At 58.0% G+C, this 15,867-nt stretch overlaps 1 protein-coding gene and 1 long non-coding RNA gene across 5 annotated transcripts in view; one reads left to right on the top strand and one right to left on the bottom strand.

Moving 5' to 3' along the window:
- The window catches only part of GRM4 (glutamate metabotropic receptor 4), a 116,410-nt gene that overhangs the window by 60,438 nt on the left and 40,105 nt on the right, over positions 1-15,867 (bottom strand). For all 4 annotated transcript variants that reach the window (XM_053222923.1, XM_027057965.2, XM_027057964.2 and 1 more), the window contains exon 3: positions 2,190-2,406. In XM_053222923.1, coding sequence (XP_053078898.1) covers positions 2,190-2,406 — 217 coding nt within the window. The remainder of the gene's footprint in view (positions 1-2,189; positions 2,407-15,867) is intronic.
- On the top strand, positions 10,911-12,761 carry LOC113598905 (uncharacterized). Its single transcript, XR_003419666.2, has 3 exons — positions 10,911-11,410; positions 11,864-12,019; positions 12,511-12,761. It is a non-coding gene; the product is annotated as an uncharacterized LOC113598905 (long non-coding RNA).

The raw sequence follows: 15,867 nt of genomic DNA, 5'->3' as shown, positions 1-15,867 counted from the left end.
GTGGGAGGTCAGGCCAGGCAGGAGGTCAGGCCCTTGGCGACGGGATGGGGCACAGGGGTGTGTGACGGGCACCTGTGCCAGGCCAGGAGGGCCCCTGAGCCGCAGGCCCTGGCAGAACAGCTAGTTCTCTTATTTTTCTAGAATTCCTTTTTGAAAATCTTGAGCAGACTTCGTATTTTCTAACTACCAAATGACTGATTATATGCTTATGGAAAATTCAAACAGTAGTCTGAGTTTCAGCCAAAACACAACACCTAGACTTCACCCCAGTGGGATCTGTGTGTGTGCATGCACGCACGTGTATGTGACTGTCTGTCATGCCCCCATCCATGGGAAACAGGGGCAGAAGATGGAGTGATGAATACAAAAGCAGTTACGACGTCTGGTCCTGGAGCCAGACAGCCTGGGTTCAAATCCTTTCTCCACCTCTCACTTGCATGACCTGGTGCCAGCTATTATTTGGCCCCTCCAAGCCTCAGTTTCCTTCCCTATAAAAGAGGGGTGCCTACCTCATGGGGTAGGGAGGATCACCCAGGACAACAGGTGCTCGGCGTGTGCCAGGCACATAGGGAGAGCTTTGTGAGCACCAGGAGTGGCTTCTAGAACCTTACGGCAGGGACTGAACACAACCGAATATGAAAATTCTAGACCTTCTGTCCCTGCCCCCATCTAGCGCCTCTGTCCCCAAATCCTGCTGCCCACCTTAAAGAGACAGGCGGTGGGCTAGTGTGGGAAAGGATTCAAGCCACTGGGGACAGGCACCGCCAGAGCAGGGTGGGCAGGGCCAGACCAGAGAGAGGCACCTGTGTCTGAGCAAAGCAGGGAAGCACATGTGGGCAGCCAGAGGCAGGGGGCTGGGGCACCAGGGGCCTGATGCTACCAGGGGGCCCCCAGGGAGCTGCCGCCCACCTGCCTAGAGGTGAGAGCAGGGCCCATCTACCCCATGCCCCCCTCTGCCTGGCCAGCTGCCAGAGCGGGGAGTGGCCCGGAGCCACAGCCATCGGTCAGCGCCGCCCCACTTCCGTCCTCTCCACCAGGTTACAGGCACCCGAGCTGTGCTGGCTGTACAATTAAAGGGGCTTATCTGAGATTTATAGCAGGATTATGCCCGCAGGGTGTTACCAACGCCAGCCTCTGGATACTCTGTGGTCCTTAGGAAAAGCAATTAGAGTCCTGGGGTTATACGGGTATAAATATACAGATGCCATCCTCCAAGGTCGAGGGCGCCACAGTGAGCTATTTAGAGAAAGAGCCTTGGGAGAGGCCAGGGGCCCCTCTGCCAGGAGCTGGGTCTGTCAGGAGGGGGAAGAGCCTCTCTGCTTCCCCCACACCCCATCCTCTCTGAACTATCCCTCTTATCAAGGCTCACCCAACCCAGCTGGAGCCCTCAGCCCAGGGGCCTGACTGCTGATCCGGATCCCCACCACCACAGCCCCATGCAGGCCACCCTCCCTCAGCCGGGCCATGGGGCCATCGGAACCAAGTGGCCCAGGCTTCAGACTTGGCAGAGCGTTAACCCTTGCTGTGCCTGCCTCTTACTGCTTGCTGATACCTAAAAGCTTTATCCCTGGAGCTTTTGAGGACAATTAAGGGAATGCAGCAAGCTTAATGGGGAGAAGGGTGCCCGGTGGTGAATGGGGGAGACCTCCAGGAGAGCACATCACCTTCGCAGGTCCTCACATCCCACCCAGGGGCACCTCCTTCCCTGCAGCCACAAGGAAGAAGCACAGCCCCGCCTGCCCCATGTAAGACACGGCCCCTTCTCTCACCCCACACCCCCCCTCCACACACACAGCTCAATTCCTCAAACAATTCTTTCTCCAAGAACCTGCTGGCTGATCTCCCAGCTCCTGGGTCCCTGAGACCCGCCCTTAAACAAGACCACCTCCGTCCCCACCCCCTTCCCCTTCTCTCTCTGTCTGAGAACAGCAGCTGTCCCACTGGATCCCGCGCCGGGAATACTGGCGGTCCCTCTGTCTGCCTGGCCACGTCTGCAGAAGTCATTCCGTCCACCCCCTGCCCCCTGGGAGTCACCCAGCAGGCCGGCAAGGCCACAGACTGTGCCCCAGTGCTCCCGGGAGAGACTGAGGCCCACGAGGGAATGGCCTGGGGCAGGACCCAGAGAGTGGCTCTCAGGCGGCGCTTGGCCACTGTGCCCTGACATCCCCCTGTTCCCAAGCATGACTCACCATCCTCCCGAGACTTCTGGATGAAGGCCTCCACACCGCTCTCGCCGTAGCTGCCCTCCGAGGCCAGCGTGGACACGTAGTTCCACTTGAGGGCGCGAACGATGTCCACCATGGCCTGGGCCTGGTATGTGTCCGAGGGCACCACTCGGGAGAAGAAGTCGTAGCGGCTGTTGTCACTCAGGTCGGGGGCTGTGGAGGCGTAGCTGATCTGGGGGATCTGGAGGCGAGAGGGGCCGCTGATGGGGGCTGCTGGCACCCCCACCATGCCCAGCCAGCACCACACCACTACTCACCACCTCCTTTCGTCCCCACCGCCTTGGGAAGGGTCAGGGCACTGCCTCCTCTTGTCTTGGGCGAGACCCTGTGATACGGGTTGGACCACACACACACACACACACACACACACACCCTGGAATCATACAGGATTACATACATAAACACACAGCAGAGCCTCTGGGTGCCTCCAGTTACATAAAGACTGAGAGTCCTTTCGCTCATCAACTCCCCCCAGGCAGCCGCTCATGTCACCACCCAGCAGACCCTGTCCCCATGGCTCCTTTGTCCTGCCCACGTCAGAGAAGACAGGGCCCCACCACCCCACAGATAGAATTGCAGGAGGACAGAGTGAACAGGGACCCCACCCCGGGGAAGTCCCTCTCTCTGCAGGCTGGGATACAGGGCCCAACAGCAGACTCCTGCCCCAGCTCTCCACAGAGCACCTTTCCGCACCCACAGACCCCCACCTGGACCCTCCCCAGGCAAAAGTGAGATGCAGAGCCCTTAAGCTGTCCTTCTTCCTGTGGTTGACATCCGACCATTCCCAAAGGACAAAAACCTCACAGCCAGCCTGTGGCAACTGAGAGTGGGGAATGTTCCGGGGGCAGCAGGATTTGGGGCACACCCTGGACAAGAGGTTGCCCACTTGGACTGTGCTTTGGGTGTCCCTATCCCCGGGGACACTGGAGGTCTGCCTTCCACTGAGGATGCCCATTAGGAAAAGAACATGGCCCAGCCTATGCCCTGTGATGCCCCCCCAAGGCGGGCCCCAGCAAGCCCCTCATTGCCTCCCCTCACTGAGCTCATCCATGAAAAAGGAAAGGATGAGGTGGGAAAAACAGATGTTTGGTTGTCTGGATTTGCTGAGCAACTAAGGGTTAACCCCCAAACCCTCTCATTGTAGTTCTTGTGATCTTTATAAGATGGCATATGCTACGTTAACCACTGTGGCACTGTTTCTAATAGCAAATCTCTGGAGGCTACGGCCACACAGGAATACTATTTGGCCGTGAAAAAGAACCAGGCAGCTTTCCATGCACTGCTCTGCACAGTTCTCCAAGACCCACAGAGGAAAGAAAGAAACGAGGCACAGTTCTGCGTGTGAACAGCATCCCCATTATCACGTGAGGGGGCAGGACAGACTCTCGCCGCCCTGAAACGAAACAGCTAAGTTGCCTCCAGAGAGGGAACCAGGTGGCTAGGGGACAGGGTTGGGAGGACACCTTCCCCCTCATACCCCGTGTATGTTTTGCATGTAGAATCATGCAAACATACCTCCCGCCTAGAATCTTCCCGAGCCGAAGCATCCGCCCCCTTTCCTACCTGTGTCAACAGCCTCTGAAAACTAGCCCGGTCCTCCTTGCCTTGGAGAGCACGGAGCACGAAAACAACACCCCCAAGAATGTGGACTCTGGCCAGATAGCTGATGGTTAATTGTAAACGTCTGTTATGTTTAAGGCCCGCTAAGGGTATCACAGCCGCAGGGGTTGGTTGGGTGTTTAAGAGTCTGTCATTCGGAGCAGTCTCCCAGCTTCAGCACTATTAATGCTTTGGGGGTATAATTCTTTGTTGGGGGGCTGTTCTGTGCACTGAGGGATGTTGAGCAGCAACCCCAACCTCTACCCACTAGATCCCAGAAGCCCCTGCCTTCCGCAGTTGTAACAATCAAAAACGTCTCTAGACGCAGCCAAGTGCCTCCCGGGGAGCAGAGCAGAACTGTCCCCAGTTGAGACCTGCGGTTTTAGAGATATGTACTGAAATATTGAAGGATGCAGGGATCTGAGGAGGTCTGGGGTTTGTTTCCAAAGCATCGCAGTGAGAGCACATCCAAGAAGAAAGAATAATGGCCAAGAACGGACAACTCTGAGTCACATGTACGTGGGGGCTCACCACCCTATTTGTTTTGAACATATCTGTAATGTCCATATTTAATCAATTTTTAACAATAAAACAAAACAGACAGCACCCCTGAATCATCCCCCTGAACAGAAGTGCCCTGAATTTGGAGCTGGAGCAGGTGGTGGGGACTGTGGGGCCAGGGCCTGCCCTACCAGCCTGCCGTCCCAGCAGGTCCCTGAGAGAAGACAGGTTGTCTGTCAGCTTCCGGGGTGTTTGTCAGCTTCCGCCTGGGCCTGGGCCTCAGCGAGGAGTGCTAATCACAGGCCCAGGAACCCACTCTCTTCCTAATTAGAAGAAGCTTGTCTCCTGCTTCTGATGTTTCCACCCAACACAGCGCTTGTGTCAAAAGGGACTGCGCCCAGCAGAGGGGCACGAAGCCCAGGGAGGTCTCGGGGTCCCTCCCACAGGCAACTTCTCACTCATCCTTCATTCCTCCTTCCAAGCCACCTCCCCTCCGGTTCAGGCACTCTGCATGGGCAGGGATGGCAGCCAGACAGACGGACGTCCGGGGAGCAGGACCCAGGCCCCTATCCCACCACGAGCCCCCATTCCCACAAAGGGTGGGAGGGCCAAGCATGGGGTTCCCACGGGGTACATGTTAGTCAGCCTGCAGGGGTGCCCTGGTCTCGGATTTTGGGAGCCCAGGAGGGGCCCCTGATCTGCCCCCAACAATTCCTGAGACCCTGGAACAGGGATCCAGCCCTGAGGTGGCTGGGAGGGAGGGGACAGCTTCCTGAGCAGGGTCAGGGGATAATCCCTGGCCAGCTCCTCCTCCCCGTCTGACGGCTCCTCAGTTCCAGGCCACCCGAGTTTCCTAGCGGGGTGGTTTCAGCAGAGATTTGGAAGCTAAACTGCTCAGGTTCAAATCCCAGCTCAGCCACCCACCAACTGGGAAGCCTCCAGCAAGTTGCTTCACCTCTCAGGCCTCAGTTTTCTCAGCTGCCAAATGGGAGGTCGTGAGGGTCACACGAGGGAATTTTCGGGAACTGCGGGCAGGCAGTAAGCACTCAAAAGGTTAGCCCAAAGGTGGGCTATGATCCCTCCCGCTACACCTCCCTTAGCCCTCTATCCCCATGCCCCCCCTCTAGGTCCCTCCCCCAGCTCTCTCCCAGTGCTGTTACTACTGTGCTCCTGGCGGTGGGGGGCCTCCTCCTGGAATGCTGACCCGCAGGCTCTCCAAGGCCCTCCTCCCCCCTGGCCCCACCCAGGCCTGCAGTGCATGGGGAGACGCAGGGACCCCCCCCACCCCCACCCCCCACCCCCCCCCATCACCGGACACCCGGGACAGGGTGACTGGGACAACCTGGCCCAAGGGCGCTCTGACTGATGCCTCCTCAGCTCTGTCTCAGCAGCACTGCTGAAGCCAGAGGGGCATTTGATTAACATTCTCCTCAGAGAAGTCCTCTCCTCTCCCAACAGCAGCACGACAGGGGAGGGGGCGGCCACGCCCCTGCCAATGCCAGCACAAGGGTCAGCCACAACCTGGATTCCAGCAGCCCCTGACCAACCACGGCTGGCCTACTCTTGGTCCATCTGCCTAGCTCCTTCTGCCCACAGGGCCCCTGTCACCTCTTCCAGGCAGCCCTCCCTGAGCTCCAGAGAGCCTGCTCAGATGTCCCCCAGCACAGAGTAGGGCTGCTCCAGGGGCAACAGGCACGTCCTCCTGGGGTGAGGATGCCTGGTCTTGTCAACTCAGCAGGCATTTTAAGATGCCCCCATCATGCTGGGCAGGGCTACTTGTGGAAACATCAGAGAAAAATGGACTGCTCCCAACACCCACTGCACCCCTGGAAGGAGCAGGTGGGGGCACCCCAGAGTGACGCACAGTGTGTCTGGAGCTGGCACCCGGCAGAACCTCCTGCTTGCAGAAGGGATGAGTGACTGAGGGGAGAGAGGGAGGCGGTGAAAAAAATCTCTCTCTCCCTCTCTCTCTGTCTGTCTCTCTCTCTCTCTCTCAGGCTTCTAGAGTGACAAGGAGGTCCACGCCACGTGGGGAAAGACAAAAGCTGCTTCCGGGCTTGAGCAACAATGAAGATGAATGCCAAGTGCATCTGTCTGTGTGTGTGTGTATGTGCGCGTGTGCACCCACGTGTGCATGCACGTGCTGGGGCATGTGCCCCGAGCACACGAGCGCACAGTACATTCATTCATTCCTCCCGCCAATAGTCACTGAGCACCGCCCGCCTGCCAGGCATAGTTCTGAGTGCTGGCGATGGACAGGTGGACAATCTGTCCTCGTGGGGCTCCCAGTCGAGACACAGGCAGGCAATGGAAAGGGGATACCAAGCTGTTAGACGGGAATAAGGGCCCATGAGAAAAAGGAAGAACAGGGCAGGGGACTGTTAGAGGGGCCAGAGGAAGTCTCTCTGTTAAGGTGACATCTGAGCCAAGACCCCAAGGAGGTGAAGGAAGGAGCCATGTGGGTAATTGGAGGGAGGGCATTTCAGGCAGAGGGAAGAGCCAGTGCAAAGCCCCGTGCGCATATGTGTGCTGAGAGCCTGAACTTGCTCTCAGGCTGCCCCGGGCCAGGTCAGCAGCCCCGCATACCTACCTACAGGTAGCAAAACAGCCAGACACGCAGGCAGTGCCCCAGGGTGCCCACAGAGCAGACTCGGGGTCACTGGCTCCCAGTCTAGCAGAATCTAGGGACTCCCTGAGAGTGGCTGGTCCACGTCCCACACCGTCCAGAGGAGGAGAAGGGGGTAGGAGGTGGGACACCCCCAGCGCGTAACAGCCAACCAGAGCACAGTCCCCTGAAAGCCGATACTTCATTCAAGGCTGTTTATAGAACAGTCAGGGATGAAGCCTCTACCTTGACCTCAGCAAGGCCTGCAGCACCCTGAGTCACGTAGCCAGGGGCCCATGGCCATCACCATGGATATCCCAGGGCCACACCACAATAACCCCAACCCTCTTCCTGTGAGCTTTAGTGTTTAAAGTCACCTCCCCTTTCTGCCTCTTCCCTAATGCTTTGCGCAGCACAGCATCGGCTCCAGCTTTGGCTCTAGCACACTACGGAGCCAGTCTGCGCATGCGCAGAGCTGTGCTATGACCCAGCCTTGTCATCCAGCTTTGTGACCTTAGGCAAGCGAGCAGCCTCTCTGGGCCTCAGTTTCCTCCCCTATAAAGAAGTCACAGTAACAACAGAAGGGACTGCACGAGCAAGTACTTGCAAAGTGCTTCAAACACGTGGGCACTGCTGGGTATTATCCTTGGAGAAGGAGGCAAGGGTAGGACCAACGTGCCCATTTTGCAGATGACAAAACCGAGGCTCGGGGAGAGGAAAGTACCCTCTGAACATCACAGCCAGGAGACATCAGAAAGAAGGCACCGACTGAGCTGCTCTGCCTCCTGTTCACTATCCCCGAGTCCTGGCCTCAAGCCCTGCCCACCGTCCCAGCTGACTCTGCTCTTTCTGCCCCACCCACAAGCCAGACCAGGCAGCCACAGATTGAAGCTGGGACCCTGGGGCCACCTCCGGCCGCCGGCCAGGCCAGGCCCCAGGCAGACCTCGGGGCCCCCACGTGGCTGGATGCAGCCCCTCTCACCAGGGAAGCAGGGAGACCCCGCATTGGGCCAGGCAGACCCCGGATTGGCTGCCTGCTCCCCGCCCTTCTGATCCTGGCTGCTTGAGGCCTCGACAGCCCGGCTCTCAGCATCAGCTATTTTCCTCACAGATGAAAGGCAGCCAGGCTTTTAGGGACATGAAAGCAGCACGGGGAGGAATGTGTAGTTCAGAGGGCCTGTGAGAGGAGAGAACGCCAGCTTCCAAAGGCCTGGCCTGCACGGTCAGGGCTGAGGGACCCTGTCCCCCGCCCCCGCCCCCTTCAGCCACCTGAGCCGTGCACCGTCATCTCCCAGGGGGCTCCTGCTGCAGACACAGTGCCCAGCGGAGGAGACACTGCCAGCCTCCCCTTCCTCCCTCGATGGGGCCTCGGGAGGGGCGGGGAGGAGGTGTCTCACTCAGCGCTGGGCACACAGTAGGCACTTCACACTCTCTCATGTGGCACCAAGCCCCTCCTCTCAGCCAGGTGCTCAGGGCCCATTTAAATAACCCACCTTCAGAGAACTAGCCTGGTGGGGGCTGGGAAAGGCGGTCTCGGGGTAACATGCATCCGGGCTGACAAGCCAGGTTTGGGGCGACAAGAGATTCACTGGGGGTCTCGCAGGGGGGGCTGTGGAGAGGGAAAATGCTGGCAGTGTGGGGACGAGGGCTTGGACAGACTGAAGGGGTACAAAGACAGGGGTGCAGGGTCAAGGGGGGTTCAAAGCAGCTGGGCAGGGTCGTGACACCGAGAGAGCAGGGATACGGCAGGGGGGGTGCAGGGACACACGAGAGGAGCAGTACGGGGGGGGACCCAGCACATGGAGGGGGCACGGATGGCCCCTGCCCTTGACCCTGACCAGGCCCACCTCTGACAAGGACCCCGGGGTTTAAGAGCAGAGGATAAGAGTGACCCTACAGCTTAGGACAGCCACGAGGAGGCCTCACACACCCATTCCCCACGGAGATGCCCCCTCCACCAATTACTAAGGAACAGAGAAGCAGAGGCCCAAGGCCTAGGAAGCAGGAGGTGGGCAGACACCCTGGGCAGGGGGCTGACCCTGCATCCGGGTGGTCTTTGGAAGGACGAGGATAGACCCCGGGTAGGAAGACTGTCTGCCACCCACCCCAGGGCCTCCTCTCGGCCCACAAGCTGAGGGCCTCCCCTCTCCTCACTCAGTAGGTCATTTGGGGGCCGCTGGCCACTTCCCCGCTCACTTCAGGACGCCCTCATTAATCAGATCTCACTACCCTGTTCTACAGACATGGATCCACCACCAACCGCCAGCCCCACGCATCCCATCACTCGGGGGCCTCGCTACGCACCCCTGCCTGGCCCGGGGCTGGCCTGTGCCCCAGTGCAGTCAGTCAGTCACTCAGCCCCCGCCTGGGGGCTGCATCCACAGTCTCCAATCTGCGTCTAGGTGCCCAGGGCACTCAGCCTCCCTGGCTCCGCCCCCCGCCCCGCCCCCGCCCAGGCCTGGAGACTGGGTGACCCTGCCCTTTGCTGCCTTCACACAGGCCCCCTCTTCTTCTCACACCATGGCCTGCAGCACCTCCTCACCGTGACTGAGAAGTGGACAGCAGACTCTCCCAGGAGGCAAATACTATCTTAAAACACAGTAAAAGTTGCCCACAAGGCCCCTGTGGTCCCTTTGCCTCGGCTGCTCCCGAGGCCCCCAGCCTTTCCCTCCCACACCACCCCCCCCCCACCCACCCACCCACACCCCGGAGACTCTGATGATTTGTTCGTTCATTCACCCACTGGGTAATGGTTCACGGAGTGCTTACTGGGTGCCTTGCACACTCTTTGGCACTGGGGTGAACACACAGAGACAAAAATCCCTGCCTTCAGGGAACAGACATTCTAGTGAGAGAGATAATTGATAACAAATGGAGGCGCACACAATTGGTGTTGTCCTTAGAGCGCTGGGGACACTTGCAGCTCCCTGCCTTCCTGGCACGTGGTAAAATTCAACCCTCTGACCCCGGTGGTTGGCTGGGGCCTTGTGACGTACGCTGGCCAACGAAGCGGGAGCAGAAAATGCCCTTCCTTCGGGGCCAGAGCGTTTCATTGCCATTGTGAGACCCTACAGGGTATGTGCTCCCTCTGCCACCGTGACCAGCGATGTCCCAGGCCAGCCTGGGTGCCTAGGAGATGAGACAGGACACTCAGCCCTCCCGCGTAGACATGTGGGGTAGTAAGCATTTAGTTTATGTATTTTAGACCACGGAGATCTGAGGATGGTTCGTTCTCACGATCTAACTTCACCAAGGCTGACGGACGCAGGAGGCGTAAGCATTACGCTCTAGCTCCGGGACAGCCAGGAAAGCGTCTTATTATTCATCTCCAACTCACGAGCCTGGAGGTGTCAGGTTCACATCCGGCACAGGCTGGTTGGGGCTGAATTGAATCACATTCACACACACACACACACACACACACACACACACACACACACAATCATCATCATCATGAGAACCAGCATTTACTGAGTGTTTACTATGTGCCAAGAACAGTCCTGAGTGGTTACAAATGCCTGAACGCCTTTGATCTTACAATAACCATAGGAAGTAGACCCTCTTATTCTTCCCATGTTCCCCAAAACTGAGGTACAGAGAAGTGAAGACACTTGTCCAAGCTCACACAGCTAGTAAGTGGCCGAGGCAGGATTTGAACCCAGAGGGACAGGCTCCAGAGCCCATGCTACTAACTGTCACATAAAACCCAGCTTCCCCCTTATACAAGAGGGTCTACACGGACGTGTGCAGGCACACACGCACACACACGCTGAATCTCCTGTGGGGCAGTGTCCTTAGGGCAGCAGCAGAGGAAGCCAGCCCTACTACCCCTCCCACCCGCCTCCACCGAGCTCGGTGCCCCCCTCCACTCCTGGCTGTCACACTCTGGGGTGAAGTGGCCCATCTGTCTCCAACACAAAGGATCAGGCAGGGGTGGGGGCCAGAGGCCCCAGAGGGGTTGTGTAAATGGCTCTGCTTTGAGCAACAGCTAATTTCTAAACATAATTATTAATTTCATGCTTATCATATGCAAACCTCTGTCTCCCAGACGAGATGAAATTGATTTAATTAGAAATTCCACCATCAAGCCTTTTGGATCCAAGCTTTTAATTAGGATCACCAACCCCACCCAAGGCTGCCAGAAAGTGGGCCCCTGGCCCCTGCTTCTCTTCCCAAGGCCCCAGGCAGAGCCAGGATGTGTGGGCACCTCCAGTGTCACCAGAGCTCCACTGGCCAGGCCGGGGTCCCTCGCTGGGACCACTACCCATGTCCCACCCCACACAGGGTGACACGGCCCCACAGTCACAAGTGGCCTCCTTCTCCTGGCATCATAATGGGGAGACAGCTTGGAGACAACTCACATCATCTCATAGCAGGAAGGACTGGGGTGTTTAAGGTGGGAAGGAGACAGGAGAAATAACAGACCTCCCCTCCTCATGCAAAATTCGCATGCCAGCTTCCCTTTGGGAGACCCTGCCAGGTGCTAATAAAATGCCTTTTACAGCTCAGCTCAGGGCAGTCTGTCAAAATCATCCATAGTACCTGGCACTGTAACAAAGCATCTCCACACATTACCTCTGACCTCACCTCCGGCCACTCCCAGCTTGACGGCATTCACTGGCTCTGGTCACACCAGTCTCCTTGCCGAACCCTGAACATTCTAGGCACACTCTGCCTCAGGGCCTCCGCACTGGCTGTTCCCCCCTGCCTGAATGCTCTTCCCCCAGATCTGTGTGTGGCCCCTCCCTCACAGACAGACTGCTCAAGGAAGGCCTTCCCCAACTACCCCTTTTAGGACCAATCCTACTTCCCTGCCCTGCACCCCATTTCCACTTTCCTTGCTTTGATTTTCCTCAGAACAATGATCGCTTTCTGACGTGCTCAACATTTGTTTACTTTTCCACTTAATATCCACCTCCTCCTAAAACGGCAGCTCCATGAATCCAGGGACCTTTCCTTCATTCCCCACAGGACGCCCGGCACAGATTTGGCACAGGGCAGGTGCCCAATAAGCAAAGGGGCCACTTCGTTCTTGCCACACAAGCAGCCTGAGGACACGCTCCATGGGGTCGTAAGCACCTCAGACAAGGTGAGGAGACCAAAGCTCAGAGCCCTAGGCTTTGCCAAGGTCACGGAGCTGGTCAGTGGCCGAGTTCCCATGCTTGCATGGTCTGCCGCTTTGCCTGGGGAAGCTGGCCACTCCACAGCAGTGCCTGGCACACAGACGCTGCTCTGAGGTCTCCCCCCTCCCTCCCCAGGGCTCAGTGGGGTGTCCCTCACCTCCAGGGCCTGCTGTGCCCGCCCCTCCCAACCCCCACCCCGAGTTCACAGCAGCACCCTCGAAGGCAATCATTGTGGGGCTGTCCCACACCCACCTCTGTCTCCCCTTCCCCGGGGCCCACCCAGCCTCTTATCAGGAGGCAAGCGGACACTTGGATTAATTTCCAGGACTGTTCTGAATTATGTTTTCTAGGAGAGAACCAGACAGATGAGGCAACAGGACTTTGAACAAATATTTCCCGAGAAAGTGCTTTATTCAGTCCCTTGTCTCACTCTTTTAAACATTATATGTTTCCTTAGGAGCCCGGGAAAAAATGGGGCACGATAAGGCACGGAGGCTGGAGAAGAACAGGGGGCGCAGAGTGGAGGGCCTCGGCCGGCTGACAAAGGAGCCGCTCGGATGCAGACTCCAAGGAATTACCGCCGATAAGAGCACAGGCGGGGGAGCGCGCGGTGCAAGGGCGAGAGCAAACAAGATCCTCAATCAGCACTTGTCTTATTTCATAAGCAAAATGTAGATCAATAAATTACACTCACTTGTGCAGGTTTTACATGCTGACTCCGTAACCTTGTCAAGAGTGATACTTATGGGCGGGGGAGGCTAGGGGACAAAGGAGCCCAGAGGCCTAGAGAGGATGGGCCAAGGACCCGGCAGGGGCCCTGCGGCCACAAGGCCTGCACCCCTTTTTCCAAGAGGGGCTCAAAGCCCAAGATCCCGGAGGTGAGAAGCAGCCCCCTGCCTCGCTGTGCGGCCTGTGGGAAGTCACCTCCCGTGAGCCTCCGTCTCCTCATCTGTCAAATGGGCACAGTGTAAACCTTACTTTGAGGCTCCTGCGGGAAGATGGATATTAAATTTTAGAAAGAGAGCAGCGGACATCCAAGACGCTAGGAGTCGTGACGATACCCCTGGCACACACCCCCGGGGGCGGCCGTCAGCTGACACGGGCTCTCCCTGTGTTAATTCTCACCGCAGGCCCGAGACAGGAAACCGTAGGCCTATTTTAACGAGAAGCTGTGGCTGCGGCTCAGAAGGCTGAGGAGCCCCGGGGTCACCCAGGCCCACCTGATGGCAAAGCTGGGCTTCCTCCCTGTGAGCCAGGGAGCTGGGCAGCACTGGGCGCTAGGCTACACCCAAGTGTCCAAGCAGGTAAGGGCAGGGCTCCAGACTCGCCCAGAGGGCCAACCTTCAAGTGCTCTGGGCACGTATAACGGGCTTGGCGGGGGCGAGACATGAGGGCCGGGGCTGGGGTGGGGGGGGGCGGTGGTGCAGCAGGCGAGAGGCTGCTTAGGTGTTGGTCGTCATCATAACAGGCGTGGTAGTTGTGGCTTAATGAGCACCCAGCCCATGATGGGCACCTCACAGGGATTATCTCATTTAATCCCCACACAGTAACCCCACGAAGTGAATGCTCTTTATTGCCTTTGTTTTTTAGAAGAGGAAACAGAGGCCTTAGAACATCCAGAAATAAAATCACAACAAGTGGCAAAGTGGGACTTGAACCCAGGTCTACCTGACTCCAGCCCCTGAGGGCCTGCTGCACCTGGCACGCGCTCCATGTTCACTTCCGGCTCCTGCCCTTTGTCCACACCATCCCCCCACCCCGCGAAACAGCCAGGATGGGGAGTCAAGAGTCCCCGCTCCAGGTCTCTCCCCTCCACGTCCGGTAAGCACACCGCTTCCCATGTCTGAGCCTCAGTTTCCACATCTGTTCGGGGAGGGGGGGGTTTAATGACCTCTGCCTACTGGACTCAGGAGGTAAGGACAGAGGGAGGGGCCTCCACAGCACAGGAGTGACATCTGTCCCCCAAGCTGCGGGAAGTGGAGGCAAGGCTGGGACAACCTCAGTGAGTGGGGCACGCTTGAGGGGTCCGTAACTACACCTGCTGTCCTCCTCATGCACACTGAGCGCCGATGGGGGCACAGCCAGGCGGAGGGAAAATTAACCACAGCGTCTGCCCAAGTGTTCTCCCAAGTTAACGTGCTGCGCCCATGTGTAATATACGGCTCTGTATTACTATAATATGATATAATGGGATGTATTAACATTATTGAACACATAGGCCGATAAAAGTCACATCACCATCACTCCATGTGATTTATATCACTGCCTGGGCCACAGCCAGGCTGGCAGGGGCGGGGGGAGGCCCCACAGAGGCTCTAGGGCTCTCGCTGGGGACAGGGGGCCAGAGCCCCGGGTAGGGGAGGGGGGCCCAGACCAGAGCAAAAGGAACGTGCGACCGAGCAGGCAAAGCCAGGCGATCCTCGGGCCACGGTGCCAAGCTGTGGTTTGGGGGCTCTCGGCCTGAGCCCTCCAGCCAGTTCTCACACTACTTGGCCCCACAGCGACATCTGACCGTGCAGTCCCTCCACCTGGCTGCCTGGCAACTCCCTGGTGCCCTCCTCCCTCTAAGACAGCCCCTCTTCAGCCTCCTCGGCTGGTCCTGAACGCTGGCAACCCTGGACTCGGTCCTCCACCCTCTCTCTCCACTCACCCCCAGGCCACCCCATAACCTGATAACACACCCCCAAACTCCAGGCTCCTGCCCACTACCTGCTCCCCATGGCCATCTAGGGGGGCCCCCAGAACCTCCCGAAGTCCTTCCTAGCCAGGTAATTACTGCTCAGGCCACAGCACCGAATACATCCTTGATTCCTCTTTCTCTCAGCAAATGCTGCTGGCTCCACCTTGAAAAACAATCCAGAACCCAACCACGGCTCAACTCCGTCACCACTACCACCCTGGGCCTCGGCTCCAGCATCTCTGGCCTGGACTATCCCAGCAGCCTCCTCGCTGGCCCCCCACCTCCCACACCGCCGCCTCCCATCACAGAGTCCAGTCCCTAGCCGGCAGCCCAAGGGACCCATCTAAAACCCAAGTTAGATCATGTCCCTCCTCTCTTCAAGAGGCTCCCATCTCAGCCAGAGTGAAAGCCAACATCTTTCAATGGCTCACTAGGCCCTACGCAATCTGCCCCCTTAGCCTCCTGCCCTCACCGCCCACTTACCCTCTCCCTCACTTGCTCTGCTCCAGCCACCTGGGCCACACGCTCTTCCTCCCAACACACCAGGCAGGAGCCTGCCCCAGGACCTTTGCACAGGGTGTGCACTCACCACTGCCTGTGACACTACACGTTTCATTCACGCGTCCTCCTGATCATCTACCTCCCCACTGGAGTGTCGGTCCCACGGGGACAGGGGTTTTTGTCTGCCTCGCTCATTGCCAGAGCCCCAGGACTTAGGACCGTGCCTGGCACCAAAGCCCTGATTTTCCAGGCTCTGCAAATAAATATGAATGACCAATGAACAAACAAATGAACTAGAGCAGCAGTCTGCTTCTACCTAATTTTCATAAGTGAGTTTCTCTACATGATTCTGTTGGTGAAATGTATCTGCTTCTAAAGAGTTTGAAAACCACTGGCCTGGGCCAGATGAGGAAACTGAAGAATGGACAGGCCAAGTGGCAATGATTTAGCCAAGACTACGGGGGGGCAGGGGGTGGCGCTGGCTGGCCACTGACAGGGCTCATCCCTCCCCTGCCCACCCCATTGACCCAGCACTGCCTCCAGTGGGGCCCTGGGGTGAACAGACTGCTGAGCACCCAGTCTGTGGGGGGTGTCATCACCCTCCCACAGCTTCTCTGATCCCTGGATGCCCCC

Source organism: Acinonyx jubatus, chromosome B2 (assembly GCF_027475565.1).
Source record: "Acinonyx jubatus isolate Ajub_Pintada_27869175 chromosome B2, VMU_Ajub_asm_v1.0, whole genome shotgun sequence".
NCBI classification, from domain to species: domain Eukaryota; kingdom Metazoa; phylum Chordata; class Mammalia; order Carnivora; family Felidae; genus Acinonyx; species Acinonyx jubatus.
Note: the sequence above shows the minus strand (reverse complement) of the source record. Positions and strands in the feature narration are given on the sequence as shown.